The sequence below is a fragment of the Mixophyes fleayi genome, chromosome 11, assembly GCF_038048845.1.
Source record: "Mixophyes fleayi isolate aMixFle1 chromosome 11, aMixFle1.hap1, whole genome shotgun sequence".
NCBI classification, from domain to species: domain Eukaryota; kingdom Metazoa; phylum Chordata; class Amphibia; order Anura; family Limnodynastidae; genus Mixophyes; species Mixophyes fleayi.
The window spans coordinates 95801153-95827467 of NC_134412.1; the positions used below are offsets into that span (position 1 = coordinate 95801153).

The 26315-nt window shown below is 41.9% G+C and overlaps 1 protein-coding gene across 3 annotated transcripts in view; it reads right to left on the reverse strand.

Annotated features, from left to right (window-relative positions):
• The window catches only part of KIRREL3 (kirre like nephrin family adhesion molecule 3), a 541498-nt gene that overhangs the window by 166373 nt on the left and 348810 nt on the right, over positions 1 to 26315 (reverse strand). For all 3 annotated transcript variants that reach the window (XM_075190473.1, XM_075190474.1, XM_075190475.1), the window contains exon 4: positions 23627 to 23776. In XM_075190473.1, coding sequence (XP_075046574.1) covers positions 23627 to 23776 — 150 coding nt within the window. The remainder of the gene's footprint in view (positions 1 to 23626; positions 23777 to 26315) is intronic.

Genomic DNA, 26315 nt, shown 5'->3' on the forward strand with positions numbered 1-26315 from the left:
CAAATATTTACAAATGCCGTGTAAGGAAAAGACAATACTGCGTGTCCGATTATGGATTATGGGGCCCGATTATAATTTTTCCCACACTGCTCACTGCTCGGTATGGCGGCTCCTCACTCCTTGTTAGCGGAGCTGTTTATCATTCTGCAGGTGCTGGGACAGAACAGAAATAGCCTTGTTAGTGAACTTCTGCAACATCCCATTACTACCGACGGTAACATCGATGACCTACGTGGGACAGATAACGCAGGCGGAGTTCTTTTTTAATAATACTAATTTAGGCATTTCCTGTGTCTGTATTGTACATTGAGCAAACAAAACTTCGAAAACATTAATTATTACCAAAAGCCGATGGCGTTCAGTGTGTGGTCACTACGTACCTGGAGAAACTAAGGTTTACTTTGTGTTAATCTCCTCACTGCCACAGGCGGTCACATATTGGGCTAATACAAACTTCTATGACAGTTCCGCCTAATCCAATCTATCATATTTCTTTTCTGGGCCTCAAGTCAATACCAATAAATCCTATTCCTCATTGCCAGCTGATTCATCCTCCATTCAACCTCCCCAGCTAATGACAGAACCTGCGATCCACCTTCAATCTCAAGTCTGAGTGATAAATGTCCCATCAGAGGACTCATTCGCCTCCGAGCTCAGGTAATATATTACTCTTGTCTCTAGCACCAGTTGTAATTTAAAGGATTAAGATTAATTCTATATCCTTTCCCAAGTGAAGATTTAGGGTTCTTGTCCTCTATATTTAGTGTCAAAAGGCGATCATCCCTCTGAAGAAAATACTCCAGCCTGTCACATGCCAAGAATTAGAGACTATTTCTGGCCATCTGAAAAATGGTGAGTGCAGAGCAAGGACTCCTCAGAAATAGGTAACGGGTGTGTTCTACTGCAGATAATGTCACCACTGAACCCTAATGGACAAGTACAAACAGTAATATCACTATGGTACCTTGTGGTAATCTGCCATGGTTTCCCTTCTTTTTAGGATTAAGGATTACCAAGATACTTTTTGGTAAAAAAAAAAAAGGACAGAGGATATTGCACCAATTATCATGTCTGTCTGTACAATTGATGGGAGAGATTGGTCAATTAGTACTTAGTCTCTGCTATTAATAAAACACTGGGTCCATATAGGTTCACACTTGATTTAGCAGTTAAGACACTTTATTAAATTTGCCTCATTGTGTAAGATAATATCACATGAATGTAGAGAATAATTATGCTGATTACATCTGAACAATGCTGCAGAGAGGTCACCCAGTCTGACCTGGAGAGAAGCTCTATAGTTCATGCAGCACTGGTGATGTGACAATGATGTGCTACAATACACAGGTACCAAGATAACATTATATGTCTGATTGGGTAGGATGGACTCACATTATTGAAGAATTTACTAACATAATTTCCATAAGTAATTGTATCGGTGGGCTATGCCTATTATTTTCTTTCTGCTGTTGTACATTAGGGAACAGGATAAATCAAAACATAAAACTTACTGTACATCCCAGAAAGATGTGTTCAATCAGCGCAGTCCATATTTAGTACAGTTAATGTACCCACATAGCAGAGAGCTGTGGGGTGTTCCTATATCTGATGCTGGAGATATTGTTGTTTGGTATAATATTAGACTGTGAGCTAGACGACAAGTTACAGTAAAGACTATCCTTTTATTAGATGAAGACAATGTTTGCTGGGAAACAATTGAACATTACAAGGTTCCATCACCATCAGGCTCCAGCAACTTAAACCCATACCGGGCAATGTGTAAATATGAGCGCACATCTTAACTATATGTGGCGCCTATCAGAGACCATGAATGGGCCATGTGACCAAGCCTTGAACCAGGCACACCTATCCAGCAAGTTATGTATGGAGGCAGTATATGGACACAGGTATAAGGTCGTACAGGTAGGAGCCTCACACATTAGTTAGTTGCTCCTAACATGAAGAAACACACAGTATATATTTGCTAAGTAAATAACGAAAAAAAAATGACCCCAGGCGCTGTACTAGAGACTTGGGATCTGGACACAATTGTTTGTGCATCACAAATAAAAATCTTTGTAAAGAATAAGTTAGGGGTATTAGTTATGTGGGGGGGGGGGGACACAGAATTACGTTTTTTTCTTTCTCTTCTAGTGTCCTAGTTGGTGGGAGCAGGAGGAACATGTAACATAACTTTGTTCTGATGTCTGTAACTCTCTGTTCCGCCTGCTCCCTCAGCAATTAAATAACACAGCACTTTAAATTACACTTGGAATCCTCCCAAGAAATACAGGTGGTTACTTATCCGGGCTCCTTTCTACCAACTTTTGTCATTGTCACAGGTGCTGCCACTTTGGATTGTATCTGTCATTCTGACGGACACCGCGCCACTTAAAAGCTACTGAAGCAGCACTGATAAAACAGCTGGCAGAGCGGCAACTTCCCGGTGCCAATACTGACACAACATATTTGCATTTGGGAAGATGGCAAGATTTTACCTCCAACGTTCAGCCCTTTGATAACACCTGGGCCGGTTGTGGAGAACTGACAGCGCTGTCAGTGACTCACGCCGGAGTTTATATATGTCTGGCACTCACAGGGCCAATTCCCATAAACGGAAACATTAATGGTCTCCGACAGATTGAATTCAAAGGCCAAACTGTGGAAGAGGATGAGGGAACTTGTCGATCCCCCCAGATAATGAGAGTTACTTAGTGCAATGGAAATAGCACCAGATCCAGTGATCCGCAGCTGCCCGATAATTGTGCCTTGTTTTTCCCCCCTCCAAACTAGACCAGCTGTCGGATTTGGAAGCCTCTGCAGACTGGTGGACATGCTGCGGATAGCACAGGAGGAGTAAATATTTTTCTGGCAGATTAGGCATTCCGTTGGGCCTCCAAATAAGAATTAATTGGGCTCCTTTACACCGACACAGGCTCTGTCTGATGAGGAATTTCCAATTCTGGAATTTCTCAAACAATATACTGAGTTCTGCAGATTATCAGCTTTATTCGCCAAAACACAAAATCTGAGAATCATAGAAAAGATTCTCAGTAATGTTGAAAAGTATTTACTGATAAATATTATCTGGCAATCTGAATTTCCTGACTATCTGAGAGATCACCATATATTAGTGATTACTACCAAAAAGACCCTTTGTACAAGAAGGGGTAACATGTTCAGTATTGCTATCTGCTTGTCATCTTCTCCAAGTCAAGTGAATGAAAATGATCAGTTACAAGCTGCCACTTCATATGAAACATTTTCTATTACTCCCAACACATATGTAAAGCATTCCATACATTGGCAATACAGAAATGGTCCGGCTGTTGCCATGGGGAGTTGGTGTCAGTAATACATTGAGCAGTACAGCATGTGAAATAATAGCCTGCCACCTCCCAAACCCTCTCACTGCTTCCCTGGAATGTCCAGACAACCCCCCCTCCCTTTTGGCACGTTCCCCTTCTGTAATTTAGTCCCCAAACCCATCACACTTCCTATACAAGCCAGATGTACTAAAGACAAACAGTTGGAAAACAGCTATTTTTTTTAAAACACGGTATTAGACATCACCACCCCAATCTCCTGGTATGTAATAGGGTTAGAAAAGGCAAGAAATGTATTACACTGAGCCGGCAAAATCGTCAAAACCCCACCAGAAAAAAAAGATGGTTGTGACAGGTGAAATAACTGCTGGTGTTGTACTACTTGTATCAATGTGTAAAGAGAAAGAAAGAAAATTATAACCTCTGCCCCCTTCTGTAAAAAGTTTGCAATCTGCGATGCAATGTTTTTGGTTTTTTTTTAAAAAAAGTACAATATTTGCATATAAAGCCCACTGTAACTAGGAATTTTCACTGACATTTGCAGGAATTTTTGCTATGATAGGACTTTTTTAAATTGCATCGTGGATTGCAAACTTTTTACAACCCTTTGTTGAGATGCGAATAAGTATATGCCTTATCTGTGAGGGGTTTGTATGTTCTCCCCATGTTTGCGTGGGTTTCCTCCCACACTCCAAAAACATACTGGTAGGTTAATTGGCTGCTAACAAATTGACGTGTGTGTGTGTGTGTGTGTTAGGGAATTTAGACTGTAAGCCCCAATGAGGCAGGGACTGATGTGAGCGAGTTCTCTGTACAGCGCTGCGGAGTTAGTGGCGCTATATAAATAAATGGTGATGATGATGATGTGTAGTTTACTGATCGCACTTTAAAACATTTAAGGACTATTTGCAATTCACCGATATAAAAAAGACACTTTGCAAAAACAATGCGCTTTACACAGTCTTATTCCTGATGAGCTTGCACAATTATCCACCTGTCCCGAAAGAATGTTTCCCTGGAAATTCTATTCACATTTTACCAACTAAACCTTCCACCCCACACTACTCCAACCATTTGTTATCTTCACCACCATCAGATTATGTCTCTACCTGTAATGATCTGGGATTGGACAATACTACACAGTATACCTGCAGATTTATAACTAAACTTTGGTGTTGCTGGATCACTTATAAATAGCTTATTGTATAAATTTATTTGAATTAATGGCGCATTGCACTGATTTATAGAATATTGAATGTACTGATTTTTGCGTTAGAAATGTATTGATTTCTGATGCAGTAGGCATATCTTGGAAGAAATGTGTTTTTGTAAGAAAGGAAAGCCCATGCTAATTAGGCCTATTAATTTTTTAAGTTACCAAGACCTCTTTTAGCCTGAATGCACCGGAGGGGGTCGTTAGGTCTCCTATCTCAGAAAGTCACAGGATGAAAGTCTAACAGCAAGTAATTTAGGAAATCACATATTGATGTAAATTTTGTTACGTTTAAATTACATTTAAATCCAAGTTTAGAGAACATTAGCATCAGGATGTAATAGCATTGAATGTAATATCTCAGAATATGTGTTGCCAGGTAGAAAAGGGGGCTGGTTTACCCCCTGCCAACAGGTGTGTCAGAAACATAATACATTACATGAACTCTTTTTATACTATCATCTGTACTTCTGGATGATCACTAGTAGCTATAACTAGTGTGTAATGGTCCTTGTAAAAGCCCCATGAGCAACATCACTGCTTGAAGATTCTGCCTGATGCCTATTGGCTGCTGTATCCTGAGACCAACAGATAAGAGCTTATTATTATTATTATCTTTGACTTATAAGGCGCCACAAAGGGTCCGCAGCGCCGTACATTACATATACAGAAAACAGAACCAAGACACAACATAATACACAAATATATACAAACACAGGTGACAGGGTAAAGCAAATCAGATTATATATGACAAATAGTGAAAGGGATGGTAGAAATCAGCAAGAAGGCAAAAGATTAATAAAACAGGGAAAACAGGGCTAGGGAAGCAGGCCAAGAGGTACAGAGGGTGAAGGAACAGTAGAAGGAGCACACAAGGAAAGGGCCCTGCTCCTAAAAGATAACAACCTAAAGGTAAGGGGGAGACACATAAAGGGTGGTACTAACTAGGGGAGAGAGCCAGGACAAGGAAGTTAGGAGGACTTACACTTTAATCCGTTCCCCGGCTGTCCTGTGTTGAACCCAGTGTCTCTGTGTCAATGCTCTGCCCACTACCCAGCACTCCTGATCCATGGTAAGCGGTCAGGAGCTACCAGCCAGCCCACAGCAAAGAGGAGCTGCAGCAGCTATACCAGCTATCCCAGAAGTACGCGGTTCTAGATGCTGCAAAGGAGCCTAGTGGTGGCAGCGAGATTCTCCTACAACTAGTGCGCAGTTGGCGAGTATCTGGTGGACGGTGACACCAGCAATAGCAGTGATCAGTAACAGTGTTACTGACGGTGAGAAAGAAGCCCAGATAAACTGTGCAGGAAGAACATCTCTTCACCCTTCTTTCCCAACAGACTGGGCGGCGAATTAAGCTCCTCTGGTCACAGTCAGTATATATAAAACACTCAGGCAACGTACTGACTGTAATGAGAGCTTCACTGTATATGTAGGAACTGTGGGAGTCGCCGGCTGCAGCCATTGCACAGGAGATCTCGTCTCTCCAGCAGCAGACTGACCTTCCTGCATTCTCCAAACAGGTGTCACTTGCCCCTGACTAGAGACTGCTATGCTAATATAGGCCGGAGCTCAACAGCAGCCTGTACCGAGCTGTTCCGGCCAGTGTATGAAGCCTGCATAGAGTTCCATTGTTCTGCAGAAAAGCGAGTGTGAAAGGTGTCTTTCATAGAGCAGCAACCATAACTGCAGGCTCCCGTGAGCCCAAATCATTCATTTGAATAGTCTTTTACTGCCAGCTTCCCACAATTACATGGCACAGACAAAAACTACTCGCTACAGGACTGCTGTAATTTTGTGTCTTGGAAGCAATACGACTGAAACGTGCTATTCTTTCTAGTTCCCCCCGGCCTCTTCTAATAGAATAATGCCTGGTTGGAAGTGATGGAAATTAACCCCTTTACCACTAGACAGGACACTAGTATAAGGAGCGGATGTCTTTTTCACTTTATGCTTCACGGGTTGGAAGACCGGTGTAAGACGGATGAAACCAGGATTGGCCATTAGGACTTGTAGTTCTGCAACAACAGGAAAGCCACAGGTTGCCTACCTGTAGACTATACTGTAATCATATTTGTCAGGGACCCCTTTCCTTTTAGCAGGACACAACACTATAATAAAATGATGAGAGAGCCTGGCCATCCAGACAGTCTACGATCCATGACTGGGTGAGAAGACATCCAGCCAGTCATGGTCTATTTGCCGTGTGTCACACACACAGAATTATTAGGGAAAAATGGACCAATGAGTCCAGGTCGTGAAGTTACCTGTGAGCCTCCTTCATGTTCTCAAACCTTAGTGTACAGTGTTCTTAATGGGTAATCCCATAGATTTGTATTGTAGTTTAAGGATTGTTAAGGCCTTGAGTGAACACGTCCATTTGTTTGCCTTATATTTGGGACTATTAGCGCCAAAGTGCATTTGACAGGCTTTACGACTGTGCGTTACATGCTTAAAATGTGTGTACAAAGCCTAACACAACAACAAACTCAGAACTTTCTTTCCTCAATGTTCAGAGTGACCACAGGAAGGTTGGACACCCATTAATTCAGTATAGCCCACAACGTAGGGGTGTTAGACAATGGGCCACGTTACAATATCAGTGTATACGTCTTCACAATGGCCTCTACAATGAGGATCTGTATACATATTATTAGGTAAGGTCTCTCCTGCAGAGCACCAATTACATATTCTTCTTCAGGGCAGAAGTATGCTACAAACGGAGCAGAGTGACAGAGCATGTTTAATATTAATTTGAGCCTGGTGTGTTTGAAGCTAATAAAATCAACAACATTATGTTCTGTGCCAATTATGATTTCTACAATTAAATGTGCATATTCCCCCAATACATCCCAATATTACCAATAATTACTGGCTTTATTTCCCATATCCAAACAGGGCTCCCTCCTTAAACCATCCTTGTGCCCTTTATAATGTGACCCTCACTTACCACCAGTGGCAGGCTGGGTAGGGGGGCCGGTCCGGACTACCTAGGGCTTGGTCATTGGGCACCTGCATTTTTTTCCTTTAAAAAATGTGCCTAATTAGGCTGCCGATTTGAGTGTTGCCCCCCGGGCTAAAATTTGCCAGCCCTCCCCTGCTGACCACCAGGTCTCATCTCTGTATAAAACTGCATCTGTTTCCTATCTGTGTTATATCCATCTCAGCTATCCATCTATAATATATAACTATATATCTCAAACCTATCTAGCATCAGTGTTTTATAACATACAGTATTCCCAAATTCTCCATAGAATGACCATGTGAGGCATCTAGTAGTCAGCATCGGATTCCTAGGTGTGCTCAGACTTATAGATGTGGGCAGAGGCTGGAATGTAAATTGCTCTTTTAAGCCCTATTCTGTGCCTGAGCAAACATAGGAATCTGTTACTGACTGCTAGAAAGTAAAACCTATATACAAGATATCCTGTTGCTCTATAAGACACAATATATCTTTTTTCTCAAGCTACATACTTAACAGATACATTTGTTTTAATCTCCATACACATAAAGCTAAAACAATTAAAGCCGCAATCTGTTTCCGGAAGCGTTGGTTCTATTATTCTATTATTTAGGGGTACATTATACCACAAGCCGGAGCGCACATAGTACTAATGCAATTTTTTGTAGCTAAAAATAAATAAATATAATATAACAATTCAGATCAATGTTAACTTATATACAATAGGATCGCACAAGAGAAGATATAGGCCCAGGGCCAGATAGCGGCGTGTCGACTATATTCCTAGCGGGTGATCCACATTATGTAGGGGGCCGGTCCCACTAATGCTTTGCTTCCTGGTAGTTGTCCCCACCCCAGGATCAGCCACCGATGCACTGAGCCATGGATCAAAGATCAATGGTTCCCTCCATTCACTCCACCCCTTTCTTCTTCTCTTCATCCAATCTCCAGCCCTTTCTCCTGCTCTGCACACCGGCTGGTGCAGAGCAGGTATATGGGGGTTGGTGGGATGTATTAATGTTATCTGGTGAAGTGTAGTAATGTTATGTGGGGGTCTAGTAATGTTATCTGGGAGGTGTAGTAATGTTATCTGGGAGGTGTAGTAATGTTATCTGGGAGGTGTAGTAATGTTATCTGAGAGGTGTAGTAATGTTATCTGGGAGGTGTAGTAATATTATCTGGGAGGTCTAGTAATGTTATCTGGGAGGTGTAATAATGTTATGTGGGGGTCTAGTAATGTTATCTGGGGGTAGGGTGTAGTAATGTTATCTGGGAGGTGTAGTAATGTTATCTGGGAGGTGTAGTAATGTTATCTGGGAGGTGTAGTAATGTTATCTGAGAGGTGTAGTAATGTTATGTGGGGGTCTAGTAATGTTATCTGGGGGTAGGGTGTAGTAATGTTATCTGGGAGGTGTAGTAATGTTATCTGGGAGGTGTAGTAATGTTATGTGGGGGTCTAGTAATGTTATCTGGGGGTAGGGTGTAGTAATGTTATCTGGGAGGTGTAGTAATGTTATCTGGGAGGTGTAGTAATGTTATCTGGGAGGTGTAGTAATGTTATCTGAGAGGTGTAGTAATGTTATGTGGGGGTCTAGTAATGTTATCTGGGGGTAGGGTGTAGTAATGTTATCTGGGAGGTGTAGTAATGTTATCTGGGAGGTGTAGTAATGTTATCTGGGAGGTGTAGTAATGTTATCTGGGAGGTGTAGTAATGTTATCTGAGAGGTGTAGTAATGTTATGTGGGGGTCTAGTAATGTTATCTGGGGGTAGGGTGTAGTAATGTTATCTGGGAGGTGTAGTAATGTTATCTGGGAGGTGTAGTAATGTTATGTGGGGGTCTAGTAATGTTATCTGGGGGTAGGGTGTAGTAATGTTATCTGGGAGGTGTAGTAATGTTATCTGGGAGGTGTAGTAATGTTATCTGGGAGGTGTAGTAATGTTATCTGAGAGGTGTAGTAATGTTATGTGGGGGTCTAGTAATGTTATCTGGGGGTAGGGTGTAGTAATGTTATCTGGGAGGTGTAGTAATGTTATCTGGGAGGTGTAGTAATGTTATCTGGGAGGTGTAGTAATGTTATCTGGGAGGTGTAGTAATGATATCTATTAATAACAGTCCTTGTACTGTACAGCTGCGATTATATGCAAAATTGTATTGTGAGAGTTACACCCAGCATACAGAGTTGTATTGTGAGAGTTACACCCAGCATACAGAGTTGTATTGTGAGAGTTACACCCAGCATACAGAGTTGTATTGTGAGAGTTACACCCAGCATACAGAGTTGTTGTTGTACTGTACAGCTGGAATTATATACCGAATAGGAGACAAAGAATTACACCCAACAAACAATATAAAATGCTGACTATAAAAAAAAAAAAAGTATGTGAAACTACCATACATACTGACAATTACACTAATACTGTGAGACCACTGTATGTTTGTAGCAAAGAAGTTGTACTGTGCAGTCAGTGAATAAATAGAAGAAAAAGACACGGTCAGGGACAGATCTATAAAAACGAGCACTGGAAACATTTCATCTATGACATATAGCACATATAACAACTATTACACACAGTCTAATGGCAGCCTATATAAGACAATGAGCGTGTCTCTCCCAGATACCCAGGGGATGCCTCCTATCCAGCCAGTTTCCTATCTCATTTCACGGTGCACAGAACACTTAATACTCGTTTCAGATCTCTAATTTACCATGAATAGTTGTTTAAGATATGAGGGCATAGTTTAGTGTCTTAGATTATCCAGGCTGAAGCTAACAAACACCTCCAGGTCACCATTAGATAAAATAAACACTTTATTTAAATAGTGTAGAACCGAGTGGCAGACTTGGCCATTTCCTACCTTGGTTAAACGTTAATAGGATGAGAAGATGTGGGCAGGGGAGGAACATGGCATTGGCGGATCCCATAGCAAAATTAGGTTGTGGGCTCAACAATGTCGCTCCACCCTCCTGGGCCCCCGTCATTTTAGGAGAGCAGAGCATGGGGGCCTCTTTAGAGCATACGTGGGCCCCTTATTGGCCGAATCCCCTACAGTGATGGTAGATCTGCCACTGGATGGGGCTCCTTTTTGGATATTAATTAAATGATATAACTAGCGCCATCTAGTGTCATATTTTATGTCTGACACTATGAAGCAGAACAGAGAATTCCCCATAGTCAGGTGGCCTTAGAGCCATTAACACTACAGGTGGTAAATGTCATGTTGCTGAGAATTAAAAGACCCCTGGACCAGAAAACTTTAGACCTGATTTAAAGTTAAACATATGGTTGTTTTTTAGGTTGTGCATATTTTAAGATAAGTATAGACACGCCCACTGCAAACATGTGACCATCATCAACTGAGAAATTGACACCAGGCCTACGGGCGTAGATAGAGATGCTTCTGCTTGTGACTAACCCATATCCTAAGGGGTGCAGCTCACTTACATCTACTGTACTGAACGTAGACATGGACGCCCCAAATCACCTCTCCAAGAGCCACAATTATAAGATACACTCAAAATATGGGAGTAAATTGTATGCATGCGTGTCATATGTTTATGTGACACAAATATGTTTATATGGAACTCTATGTCAGCAGCTTTATGTGTAATTAATAAATCCAACTACTGTTTCTATGACGTTTTTGTCTGCCTTTGTTGAAGGGATGGTGGACTTTGGCAGGTATATAGGGAAGGAGATAATGGGTATTTGGTGGATGTAAAGATAAAACAGATGACAGGTGTTTGGTGTATGTAGAGGTACTGGGATAATGGGTGTTTGGTCAGTATATAAAGTGATGATGATGCTTCGTTGGGTGCAGAGATACAGATGACGTGTCTGATGGGTGTAACTATAAAGGGATGACGTGTCTGATGGGTGTAACTATAAAGGGATGACGTGCCTGGCGGGTGTAACTATAAAGGGGTGACGTGTCTGATGGGTGTAACTATAAAGGGATGACGTGCCTGACGGGTGTAACTATAAAGGGATGACGTGCCTGACGGGTGTAACTATAAAGGGATGACGTGCCTGGCGGGTGTAACTATAAAGTCCTGGTGTGCCTGGCGGGTGTAACTATAAAGTCCTGACGTGCCTGGCGGGTGTAACTATAAAGGGATGATGTGTCTGATGGGTGTAACTATAAAGGGATGACGTGTCTGGCGGGTGTAACTATAAAGGGGTGACGTGCCTGGCGGGTGTAACTATAAAGGGATGACGTGCCTGGCGGGTGTAACTATAAAGTCCTGACGTGTCTGACGGGTGTAAATATAAAGTCCTGACGTGTCTGATGGGTGCAACTATAAAGGGATGATGTGTCTGATGGGTGTAACTATAAAGGGATGACGTGTCTGGCGGGTGTAACTATAAAGGGATGACGTGCCTGGCGGGTGTAACTATAAAGGGATGACGTGCCTGGCGGGTGTAACTATAAAGGGATGACGTGCCTGGCGGGTGTAACTATAAAGGGATGACGTGTCTGACGGGTGTAAATATAAAGTCATGACGTGTTTGGTGTAAATACACGGCATAGCGCCTCTACTTAGGTGCTCAATGAACCTATTACATTGTACGTGATGAATGTGTCTCACTGTCCTTCCTGCTTCTGGAGATCTCGGTGAGACGTCCTATTGGATGGGATGATGGCGTTCCACACGGCATCACACTATATTACAGGATATCTCAGCAGAATGACATACAATGTATCACACGTTAGGAAAATATTCATGGCCCCTGACATGTACAGGATGAAGGTTTGTACTTCGGTGACGGCTGCTCTGATTTAGTGGGAAATAAGCAGCGTAATAAAGGCCCAGCAATGATATGTTTTAGTACACATGTAGGAACCTTTATGGCACAGCGTATACATGAAATTATAATTTACATGTATAATGATGAGGTTTCTAGTGGAGCACGGAGAAGCGATTCATCTCCTCTCTCCTTCAGTAAAGCTCCAAATGTGCTGTAAAAAATCTGAATATAACCCTTCTCATGTATTATTGCTATGTAAAAAATGGGCTTTCCGAAGGTCTTGGGAGGCCCATCACTTTCCCTGCTGCAATCTGGCAGATTAACTGTGCCCAGCGCACTATCTGTCAATGTGGGTAGTCTTTAGCCAGTGGCAGGGACAGATTGAGCTAGGAAACAGCCAAGAGGCAGCTTAGCTTAATGGGACTGAAAACATTTCTCGCCTAATGTATGAAAAATGCTACAGGCTTCTTTAAAGTTGGTGTTTTGCATTTTTATGCCAATTTGACACAGAATCTCATTTCGCTGCCTTGTGTCTTTAATACGGGATTTATTTGCTGCTCAGACACAAACACACTGAGAACACATTAAGGAGAAGGGAGTTCTAAAAGGTAGAACCTAATGGATATTGTAGGAACGCTCCACGAGAGTAGCGATTTTACAACCTGCATGCTGAGATTTATGGCTAGATTAAGTCCATATCCATTTGAATGATATAATAATCCATGACCTCAGCAAATGGTAGAATAGAGGAGTCACTGCGTTACTGCACTGCGTATCCACCTCACCACTGCCCCTCTCACTCCTTGGTGGACAGGACCGTGCAGTGATAAGTGGTTCCCTGTGTCCGACTGTGGCCTTGCTGGATGTCTGTTATCACGTCCAGGATCCCTCCACTCTCTCCTGAAATCCTCCTTATGGGCTGAAGTGAGCTCTTGTGCGATAATTACTGATTTGTTCATTTAAACTAATTCACTTTTGCATGGAGAGAGATTCTTAAACTTGACCTGTGAGAGGTGCTTCAGTAAAGGGTGTGAGGATTCCAGTGATAGAAAAATAATGAGCTACAAGAGAGAAAATGAGTTCGACATTTGGATCTCAATTTAGATCAACATTTACACTTGGGGCCTTTGTCCTCTGAACTCACGTTCTCCCTTGTACTGTAGACCATACGTTTACCGATTGAGGTTCTCTTTCCATAGGTGAAATACATTTTTGGTCTACTGACAAGTCAAAGGCCCTGTCAGACATCTGTGTTGAGCTAGTAACTTACAGAAGCCAATCACTGCTCCGTGTGAATGTGGTCTCTGTATATATGAACATGTATACCTCTTTATACACCTGGGCTTGTAGGACAATGCTTTACTGTGAGTACTAATTAAGTTGCCTACGAATCAACTGAATGAACAGTTGAACTAAATGGACATAAGACTTTTTTCAACCTGCATAATTCTGTCACCGGCCAGACGGATAACCCTGTGTTGTGGATATTCCTGAAGCAGCAGCTGGTTTGATGACCAGAAGACTGGATTGACTTTATCAGCTCTTTACACTTGTTGGAAAAGGCTCTCCTGAAACCTCAGGTGAGCCATCCCCAAAAAAAGCAACTCACCTGCAACCAACAACCACCATCCACCCCCGCTAAGTCCCTGGATTCTTTTGTATCTAAAGAATTGTGATCTGCTTTGTCGAAGAGATCGGGATCAGAATTAGTGGCCAAGGATGACGGACTGATAAACAGAAAGGCTGAGCCATAAAGTGTCATATTTAGCTGGACCCATAGTAAATGGTCTTACAAAGATAAAGGGAAAGAGCATTCAAATCATGTCGGAAAAGAATTGAAATACATGAGTTATGTACAGTACATAATATGCCGGCTATAAATGCCTGTGGCACTCACCCACGCATTGGGCATCTGGGCAGGGAGGCAAGTGGGTTTAGGGACAATATCTACAATGCACAACCAGCCCTGTCTTTCTATAAACGATTATTGCGTGGTATGTACATAGGACCGGTGGCCGTAGTGAAGGACTATAGCTTATCAGTCATCAATAAGCAGGTTCCCCAACGTTCTTACATTGTATCCCCATACGTAAAGAAGAAGATCTTAGACATTCACAGATGAATGTAGATGGTCCTGAGTACAGGAGAAGAGCTGAATAATATCCAGAGTTCCTGCATCCCTCTCATACCTTATTCTAGCTCAGCAAGAGTTTCACCTTTTACCCCCCTGTTAAATGAATTCTAATGATTGACAGGCAGCGTCTCTAACCATGCAGAAAATGCACATCAGTCACAATCAGCGTGTCTCACTACAGACTCTACTCCCTGACAGCTCTCTATGGAGAGCATGTCATAACTAATGAGACATTTATAGCCAACGATGGAAACCGGCTCTCCGTTTTACTCTGCAAACAGTTAACTATCGCAATTAAATGTGCGTAAAATTAATTCACAAATTATGTCTAGCACAGAATGCTAAATATATTCAGCGTACTAGGTGGCCGAACTTCAGGGAGCTCCAATGGCTGAAATACGCTTCCCAGAAACACGCGCCATTTAAATAAGCAGAATATCTTCCCATCCTGCATTAATTATAAAAAGTTGCTAATTATGTAAAAGCAAGAAGCAATATTCATAATAATGTATGTAAATGTTTAGGGAACTTGTCAGAACTGAAGATATTTGGGAGCAGGATGTCTTACTGCGAGAATACTGATGGACTCAGGGACTGAGAGATACTTCTGTACATTTAGTTTGTGCAAATGACAACTTAGCGCCTACCTAATGCCCACCGACTTTACGCTTCCGTGCAGTGTAAACGTGCCCTGTGCTTTCACCCTATGATAAATCACCCACATAGTCCTTTAAGTCAGTAGAGCTTCTCCCTGTGGCTTTAGGCAGCGCTCATGATCTGGATTATAAAGCCAGGGATAGAAACACAATAGCGTATTATGGACACTTCTCTTGATTTTAGAAACACAAACTAACTTTCTAATTATTGTTGACAGAAATTTCTATCATCATCTATTTATATAGCGCCACTAATTCCGCAGCGCTGTACATCATTATGATGTGCATATTATAGAGGTCCCAAAGAAGGTTTTTCCACACATCCCTTTATTCTAGATCACCCTCCTCATAAGTAAATTATATACATCTTGATAAAGTGCTTTCTCAAAATAGACCAAAAAAAAAAGAAAAAAACAAACAATGCACAAAATGCAGCGAGCTAAATTCATCACCAAACACAAAACAAACGTACTGTGCATATTTTTGCTAAAAACACACATACATTGGGCATACACACGCCTGTATTCAACAAGAAGCAGATCTAAAGATACGTCTGTTGATGAATACGGGTCTAGGTGCGCTCTGCTCTAACAGACAATACACTGCAGGACACGTCCAGTACATATGTGGACTATAAAGTCACAAAAGAACGAACAGATACACCACAAACAAAAAAACTACTAATAATATATATGTTTCTCTCTCCATTAAATACATTAGAACAATATAAATATATACTGCACATAAAATGCATTCTTACATTTGCTCCTGATTACAAACACATGTTCTAGCTGTATACACAGCCGTCATCACTAGTAATCAGCACTTACACCTGACCTGTAGCTGCTGCAAATAATACAACAGAAGATCACGTACCTGAGAGATGCCCAGAGCTTGATCCAGCTTGGCACACCCTTACTGTACACTGACTACGGGCATACGCCCAGTCCCCTCCCTGCTCCACCCATAATATCATAGGCTGCAGTAAGGGTCCTTTGCACTGGACGTTGCTGCGTTCACAGACATATGATGCGGTTCTGAGAATGCGCAGAGCGATGATTATACACAAAACACAGCACATATTGCCATTTACATGCCTTAATGAATCAGGCCCAGACTGTACAGTCGGTTAATGGTTCACAAAAACCAAAAAGATTATTCTCCTGCAATCAGAGGCGGTTTAAGATGCAAGAGCAAAATACTGGTCTGGTGCCCCCTAGTGGTGACCAGCATCGCGATAGTTACATCACAGACATGCATGATATGTAACCCATGTAAGGAGAGATCACATGGTTATTGTATATTATATTGTCACCCGTTGGGATAGTTCCACGGCCACATAGCTACATTACCTTATAACTACGGCATCAGATTCGGTCATCACACTACTGTTACACTATTTATGGTGTCCATCCCACGTGGCCCAGCAGACAGACATAGACATAGCTCCCCCACTCATCCCAGAGAGCACAGACACCATAATACACAGTAATAAGCTGTATCCCCCACTTCTATCCCTCTATGTGGCTGCCGCCTGCCTCTGGCTGCCTTATGGAAATGAAGGCAGTTGCATTGTACTGAAGGATAATGCACCTTTAACTTGTTATTATAAAAAAACAAATCTGCAGCTCCGCACAGTGGGTAAATACAGTATAAGAAGGCACACTGGCAAAATACAGGACATTCAAGAAGCATAAATTCATGAATCGCCGGAAATTAAGCATAATACTGTAGACATAAAAGGTAAAGTAAATAACAAACATGTGTCATTCAGAACATACAAGATCCATGATACAAGGATGCACAGGTGCGAGGATCAGCCGCAAAACCGGCTACAGAGGACAGGTGGCAGTGCAGGTCAACAATGACAACTGTAGCATGTGAGGAGGATCCACCGCAATACCCGCTACAGACAACAGATGGCAGTATACAGTCAACATCTCAGCATTCTTTTTCACGGAAATCAGCACTTTGCTAAAAGTCAAGTCAATTAGGACTAATGGAACACCTGTATGCAGCCTTTATAAAGCCCTCATGCCTATCAATCTTTGCACAAGCAAAGTTAAAATTTTGTTTCTCTGTTGGTGAGTCCAGAGTCTTGTTTTATTTTCTGGTTTACTGACTTTGGCTTTGTCCCTCCCAATTCTATATTCTCTAGCCTATCAACTTCAGCTTTGTCCATCACTATTCTACCTTGTCCAATCCACCGATCTCAGCTAAATGTACTAAATAAATGATAACTAGAATCTGATTGGTTTTTCAAACCCGCCGGAACTCTCAGCTTGATACATTTACCCCCTGGTCTCTCAGGACTAACGATTAGGCCAGTTATGGTGTGTTTGATAGCTACCGCAGCTAACTGGTTCTCTCCTGTGAGCAACAGTCACCACGACAACGGGTGGGCGAGGTGGGCGCTGACAAGGCAACGAGACAAGAGGGTAGAGAAAGAGCTCTTGCTGATGAGCGCTTACAATCTATGGCGTTAAGCCAGCTCCCCGCAGGAGGTCTCTCTGATCTGGGCTGTAGGACAAGAGGTGAAAAATGGGAATTGCTCCCTGACTCCCCAAGCACCCCTCCACCCGATGGCAGGTACATCTTACCAAAGCAATGGATCAAGCAATCAGCCAGCAAAACGTACGGCCAAGAAAGGCTCACAGTGCCAGGTGCTCAGGAACGGACCCCAAGTGGACCTGGTCTCACTAACTGTGCACACACAACCCGTCACTAACACTTTGCCCTCCTGCCATGCTTAGGAAAAGTTAGGGTAACTCCGGGCCCCTCAGTAAGTGTCATGTGACTTCCGACAAGCAAATCAACTTTAAATGTTTTAGTTGTATCTTTCCCAACAGACAAGTATGTTCTGCATTTCTGGTGTTCGACCCATTGACACCCTATGGAAGTATTTACATAAAGATCCTAATGCCTGACATAACATTTAGTTTATTATACAGATATATACAACAGTTCTGTTTTATCTGCTGTGACACCAGCTGTATAATATACTACAGAGACGGGCAACAACAAGACAATGTAAAACTATTTCTTAGTTGAAATCTATATATTTTTACATTGTGTACAAGGAAATGTTGAACATTTGTCATTTAAGATTCTGGGTCCAACATATTAATAACCTGGACAACATTATTTACACTTTTAATTTTATCTTTGTAAATTATCCCAAAAACATGTTTCTAAATCATCCAGCTGGGTGGTCTAAGAAGAGGTGAGATTCATTTGCAGCTCCAGGCTTGTTATGCTTTTTCTAGATGGGCATCATCTGTCATCCTGCGACGTAAGGAGCGAGGTCCCAAGGACATAGGTTCTTTCATGTCTCCGCTACCATCTCTATCGGAGAAGGCTGCGGATGAATTTCTGAGAGCACAGAACTTGGCAAGACAGAAGATCACCGGCTAAATGAAAGCTGGCAGCTGAGTTCAGAGGACGTACCCCGACGAAAAAAAGGCTTAATAGGTATGTAAGTAAAGCAATTTCACTTGTCTTCTGGAAAGGGACTGAACGTAAATGTTTCTTACACAGAACGCTGGTTCCTAGCGGCTGGGGAATGCGTTAACCCCGGCAACACCAGAGACACTTCTGTGTCTAGTACACTGATGCACTACTAAAAGTACACATTAACCGTCCTGCACTGACTGGACAACACTAGATTTTAAAATGTGAATTTAAAACCATCGGACCGCTTTATCCTAAACCCCACTCGTTTGCCTCCCATTATGCAGGTGCGCCTAGATTTGCAAAGCAAGATGGTGGCGTTAGTACAGGAGCAGAACTCACTGGCGAAGTGTGAGGGCATTCTGTGCCATGTACGAAGTTGGCTCACCTAGGGGCACATTTATCATGTATCGGGAAAAATTAGAAATACTTATCAATCCTTATCACATGGATAAGGATTGATGTATTTCTCAAATTTATGAAAAATGGATCACAGAAACAGCAGTTCCGAAAAACTGCTGTTTCTGTGTTAAAAAAAACCATACTCACCACTGGCTCTTCGGTCACGCTGTCTCCCGATCTCCTCCTCTTCAGTGTACTTTATCTTCTTCATGCAACTGCGCATGTGCCGTCCGGAGAGTTTGAGGCTGTGACAGGGAGGGATCACAAGATCACTCCCTGCGCATGCGCTGTCCAGCTCTGCTCTCCGGAGCAGAGCTGGACATAACGAAGAACACAAGTTTAAGCAAGATTTCGGATGATGTACGCCAGCTGGCGTACATTAACACAAGTTCCCAAAAAAAGATTTTTTCGGGACTTGTTAAATTGCGGCCAGAGCAGTCACCATACTGTTGTATGGTGACTGCTCGCAAAAACGATAAAGAGTGCAAAGCAGCAGATATCCATGATATCTGCTGCGATGCTCCTTTAATAAATTTGAGTAGGAGACATCGTGGACTAATTTACAAGATATTTCTTAAATATACCCCCTAGTTTTGTGGAGCGGTATAACAGCAAAATGTTATTTTTTCGAAGCAGGAATACGGGAGGAGAGGAGAGGATCACGTTCCATGTTGTGTTGTGTGTTGTTATGTTGTATTGAGGGGCATAGAGCCATTTCCACACTGCAGGAACACTTGAATTTGCAAAAGCTTTGAGCCGAGTTGTCTTAGCAACTGTCTATCAGGCCTATATAAGGCCTTTTTGGGTGTGACTAACAAGCCAGCTCTTGCTGGATGTAAGCCCCTATACCGGAGAGGTGAGTCCATCTGATTATTACTGCATTTTAATGCTGTTTGACGCATGTGTCAGTGTAGGACCTACATACACTGACATAGAATTGATGCTGGGATGTAGGCTTAAACGTTTTGATCAAAATATGAACCAATACCTCATGTTTTCATTTTTCTAGCTACACACAGATATTTTGTTTACAGGATATCTATTTACAAAATAAAATATATGCTCACCCCGTGGTTTTGTTTCTGGTCAATAAATAACTCACAGAGTCCGGGTCCTATAGGGTGCTCTGAGTAAATCCATTGACCGGTGACCTTCAATTACACTGACAGGGGTCTATTGGGTCTTTGGTGCAAGAGCTCATAACAGTGACTTTAATGACTACAAAACTCTTTTAACCCCTTAAAGGGACGTCCAGCAGCTCATTGTAGCTTTGCTGCCAGACATTGGTGCCCCGTAGAAGAGGAGAGGAGTACAGCGGGCTGTTCTTCGGCTCCCCGATGGCTGTACTCTGCTCTGGCATCATGTTATCCCCAGTTGAAGCCCTCGCATGGCTCACTTAACAATGCATTTCACTTTGTGTCCTCGGTTTCAAGGCCCAAGCATTAGAAATTCAATCGGTGTTCGCCCTAGCAACGCTGATCCTAATAAACTATGCCATCCCTGCGGACCTCTTGTTCCACAGGCGATCTGATACTGCACTGAGGTTCCATTCGTGTGCTTGGAATTGATTGATCATTGTGAGTGTAATCTTTGCTCTTGAAAGAAGCCGGTCCCAGGTGCTTCCTGGTACAACTGTGCGGGTTATTATTCTTCAGCCTGAATCAAAACCAGGGAAGACTCATAACACTCAGCAGCGTTCTATTGCACTTACCCCTGCCTTGCCCTTGTCAAGCCATTGTAGTTGTCTCTGTACAAGTAGCATTGATTTACTGTCTAGAAGTACAAAGTATTCTCACCAACCACATTGATTCATGAGGTCAGCTATCAATTTTCATAGTCCGGCTACCAAGTTCTTTCACATTAACCCTGTCCAGAATGCTTCACTACATGTAGCACATGCTATGCCCATAAAGTGACTATACCTACCTACCTACCTATCTATCACATACCTATCTATCTCACACCTATCTAGTCTACATCTATGGCTGGGCACACTACAGGGTTATCAAACTATTATCAGGCTGATCACCCGGTAAATGGCTGTTCAGCGCAATATTGCATTAGTGTGTACACTACAATGATGAGTGATATCGTTCCAATGCACATGGCATAGTTTCATTTCCTTTTTAAACTGAACTAAAAATCTCATTCAATGATGGAACAATGTTGTTCCAATCCTGCAGTGTGTATGCGCTCACGATGAGGATCTCAATAGAGTTTACAGAGTCAAGATCTTTTCAGCCGATAGTTATGACAGATGCAGATCACAGATCTGAAGGTAAATTGTGTAAAACGTGTATAGTGTGTGCACAGGAATCGGCATGTTAATCGGGAAGGTGTTGTTTTAATCAGTTCTTGGCAAAATTGTTGTAGATAACACATGGGGAGAAAATTTCTGTAGTGTTAACCCAGCCTCTCTCATCTATATATCTAACTAATATCTATCTCACATCAACCTACCTCACACCAAACTATCTACCTACCTCATAACTATCCCACATCTATCTATCCCACATCAACCTCATGTCAACCTATTTCATATCAACTTACCTCATAGCAACTTAATATCTATCCCACATCAATCTACCTCATATCTAACTAACATCTGTTTCTTTATCTATCTTTCTAATCTGTGAGAAAGATATAGGGAATATAGGTGATAGAGGTAGGCCAGCACTGTGGCACAATGGTTAGCATTGCTATCTCTCAGTGCTGGGATCGTGAATTTGGTTCCCAACCATGACCATATCTGTGTGGCGTTTGAACCTACAGAAACACTCAGAGAACGTACAAATGTTGCAGGGACTGATGTGAGTGACAAATATCCTATGTACATCGCTGCTTTATATGGTGGCACTATAAAATAAACAATAATAATATCTCATATCCATCTGTTAGTCAACGTCTCTATTTTTATTCTGAATGTATTATTAGTGGGCTCCAGGCATATGTTATTTTCTAAAATTCATATCTTATGCTGAGAACTTTATGCTAAATCAGTTCTAAAATTTCCAAATGTGTAAGTCTCCCGTTACCCCTCTTCACCTCCAGGGAGCATGTCAAAATATCAAAACGTAATAAGAAATTTGTTTGCAGTACTAGAAAGAAATTCGGCACTAATTATAGGGTGTCTCAGAGTCCTGCCGTGCAGGCAAGAAAATCCGTATCCCCGGCGTGCCTGGTCCTCCGAGCGCGGGCTCCGGCAACCTTCACTTTGTAGGCTGCAGACGCACTAACGTTGTACGCCCCCTAAGCTACCCTTTCGGCTGGGGGGCTCGTCTCTTCTGCTAAACACCCCCCCCTTTGTCTCATACCGCTTTGAAGTGCAGGCACTCAACACCCCAGTAATTCAGCAAAAATGTTTACCTAGCGTTTTCATCAGAAAGCCGTCATGTTTGAATTTCTCCAAGCCCTGTTTAATTAACATCACAGCTTATTCAAACAGCTAATGAGCTGAACTGCCTCAAAAATCAGCCAATGATTCCATCTCAATCAATTTTTTCAACTCTTATCAACTCATCATGTTTTTTTTGGGCTTAATGCTATGCTCGCTTTAAAGTGACAATTTACATAATGAGGGATGATGGCTGGAGTCTCCGGCTATGGGAGACATCTGCATGATCTTCCTAGTGTTTAGCTCTCAGGGTCCTGGAAGCAGTCAACGTGAATATCATGCAGATTAGAAGATCACAGACCTTATTTTAAGATGTTTTCCTGTTATTTGGTGTCTGAAAGACCTGAGCTGCCATAGACGGGGCTGTACCCAACCCACGATGTTCACCAAGGCGACCTCAACTTTTACTGGTGCTACGATTACAGTACGTTCATTACCTGAATAGGCGACGTCTGACATGGCTTCCTACCATCCCTAGTTCTTGGGTGGTTTGTCAGAGATCTCCTTCCCACTACATCCACTAATGTCTTCTTGTCTCCCATCATATACCATATGAGAACACTGCTCTCTGCAGTATAACGCACAATAAGCTCTTAGATACATTTATAATCCAGGACAATGTCATTTCCTGTGAGATCACGCACAGACTTTTATACATGGAGCAAACAAGGGATTCACAAGCCAGCAGCAATAGTTCAATACAACATTATCATTTGTATTTAATATATGTTACAGGAGTTCCCACCTTCACATTACTCTAACCCATTGATTACGTACTCCCTCCTGCAACTATAACCATACACATTTATTTATATTTATGATGTCCTTCAGTGTGTTTCAGTCATGCCTCAATATCATCAGGCAGAGCTGGTTATTGTCACAGTTGTATCACATGCAGAGAAGAAGTACATGCCTAATAAAAGTCGCAGGTGGATGTGTACAAACTAACACATATTATCTAAAGTAAATCCTTCAGGAAATAAAAACAGACCATCAAACCTTCTACTTACTGGCCGTATCACTGAGTGCTATGTGATGATGATTACTATGCAATATATATTATACCGCCACCTCTTCCACTGACTCTGCTAGATCTCATGTTCTTTATACACAGTATAACACATATAGGGCACAACAGTAAATAGTAGATTTATGGTTCGGCTGAATCTGTACTTTCTTCACTTAAAGAAGGACTGAAACCACACAGCAAGCACAATACACACTTTAGCCCCCCCCCCCTCCCTAGCCCCCCCCCCCCTCCCCAACAGAGGATATACAATAAGCAGTCATTGTGCCGGTCACATCATTATCATCACCCAGTAAATGCGTTGCCACTTACCCAGTACAGTGAGCCGCGCTGGGCGTGATCGGATGGCAGCCTGTATAGCCTGGCACTCGTACAATGCGTCATCCTGAAGCTCGGCACGTTGAATCTTCAAGTGATGTTCCCCAGACAAGTGGTCGCCCTCTACAGAGTATCGGGGGTAGCCTAAATGAACACAACATAGACAAGACTGTAAACCCCCTGTAATACTATGGGATATAAAACGTATTTGAAGACACAATCGTTATTTCTGCTATATAATTTATACTAATTTACGTGCGTTTACATCCAGGTCCTGAAAGTCTGTTATAGTTTCTGTAGGTGTTGTATACAGAGAAAAATGAACCACTGAAATATATTTTATTCACAGCACAAAGACAACTAACTGGCTACGTATCATTCCTTTACATTTAAAGGGTCAATGGTAACGAAGAGCGAAGCTTTGGCAGAACAGATGCAAAGTTTCGCCAATATAATCTTCGCGATTGCTTTGCCATTCCATACCCGATTTGTAAATTCTGCAGTCCTCCACATTTATAGCCTATAAATAGGAATTGGGACGGCAACCGTATCAATTCATTCTGCTCTATAGCATGGTTGGGTTAGGACTGAGAATTACAGGTGGAAGAAAAATAATGGAGGGAATTCCACATGGAACACTCACTCACGGCTGACACTGGAGAAACGTGTGAAATTCACCACCCACATGTGGAATGAGACTAATATTATGAGAAATAGGTTCATCTATAATTAAAGGAGTTACTTTGAGGGGTTTTTTTGTTTGTGTTTTGTTTAGGGAGTCATATAAACACAACATATAGTTCCATATTTCCAATCTCTCATCTCTGCTCAACTTCTAACCCCAAATGCCTCTAATACACTTAAATCTCTTCTCAACTCTACCAAGTCAAACTCTCCAACGACCATTACTGCCGAAGATTTTGCTTTCCACTTCATGGTCAAGATCCGACATGAAGTGTTATCTTCATTCGGCAACCAAAAGTCTTCTCAATTCCTTCCCTGCATCCTCTGGCACCATCCCTATCTACGGTCTTCTTCTCTTGTCCCGTTGACCCTATCTCAACACAAATCAGTTGACTCCTGTGCTCATCTTCCTTCGCACAACAAGACTTCCCGAGTTTCCAAATCATACAGCGCTTCCTGAACCCACCTCTTCAGGCAGCTTATAACATTCCTGAACCACCCTCTTAACCTCCCTAGGCTGTTATACCCGAGTACCATCCCCTAAACAGGTCACTGACACTTAAATATATTCTCCTACCATATCCAAAAACTCTTCGACGCCTTAGAGCCAACTAAGCATTTTTTCTGGCTTGACTAATATCATCATCATCATCATCATTTATTTATATAGCGCCACTAATTCCGCAGCGCTGTACAGAGAACTCATTCACATCAGTCCCTGCCCCATTGGAGCTTACAGTCTAAATTCCCTACTATAGACACGCACTCACACACAGACAGACAGACAGAGAGAGAGACTAGGGTCAATTTTTTTTTTTTTTATTGCAGCCAATTAACCTACCAGTATGTTTTTGGAGTGTGGGAGGAAACCGGAGCACCTGGAGGAAACCCACGCAAACACAGGGAGAACATACAAACTCCACACAGATAGGGCCATGGTCGGGAATTGAACTCATGACCCCAGTGCTGTGAGGCAGACATGCTAACCACTACGCCATATGTAATATGCGTCACCAAACCTAATGTATCAAACTCTTACCTGTCTATTAACACCCAGTATTGATTTATTACAGTGTATGTCCCCAATTGTAAAGAGCTGTGGAGTGTGGTGGCAATATAAGTACATGTTAATAATAATATAGCTATCAACTAAATGTTAAATAAAACACTTTTCTTTGTATGAGCTTCTAATATTAATGCATAAAAAAAATAAAAAAATAACTAAACTAATGAATTTACCAATAAAATGTCTATCCCATAATATGCACTTTAATTCAGAGATTGTAAAAGGCTACAACATAAAGTAAAATATACATTTCGTCAATATCTTTTGTTTATAGATTGTGTTTAATGATGGATCAATGTGCTCATGACTAAAATCACTGCTACATTATAGCTGCATGGATACACTGCATTCATTTGTATGCAGACTGCTCTACTATGTTCATGTGCGTGTATTTATATAACCAAACACAAAATGCATAGTAGTTTTCAGTTAAAGCTGCACTACCACTGAGCCGTTATTTCTAGAGCAGGTTCTTTAATAAGGAAAACAGAAAAAAAACAAACTATTACTCTAACCAACTTTAAAGAGCGGCGGATGGGCGGGGTGGGGCTAGGTTTAGGTGGACCAATCATAAGACACAATATCTGGTTTTCGGTGAAGACATTCTTCTAAGTTTTTCTTTAACCATAAAAAAGTGTTTTTTCTTGATTGTGACTTGTGATTGGTCGTCCCACTCAGACCTCCTACCTTCTGGTTTTCGGGTCAGGCTACAAAATGAAGGAAGGGTCCGGCTAGGGGATGTCTACAAGGGCATTATTGTTACCATGAAAAGCATGTCATTTTAATATCCATTTATTACATGTTTTGCTGAAAAAGTACTGGGCTTTTATCTTTTTTGAAAGTATGATTCATTTTTCATGAATTTTATTTATGTTTTCCTCTCCATTTAAAAAAAACCTAGTTTTTTTAAGCAGTTTTTTCAATCTGTCTCCA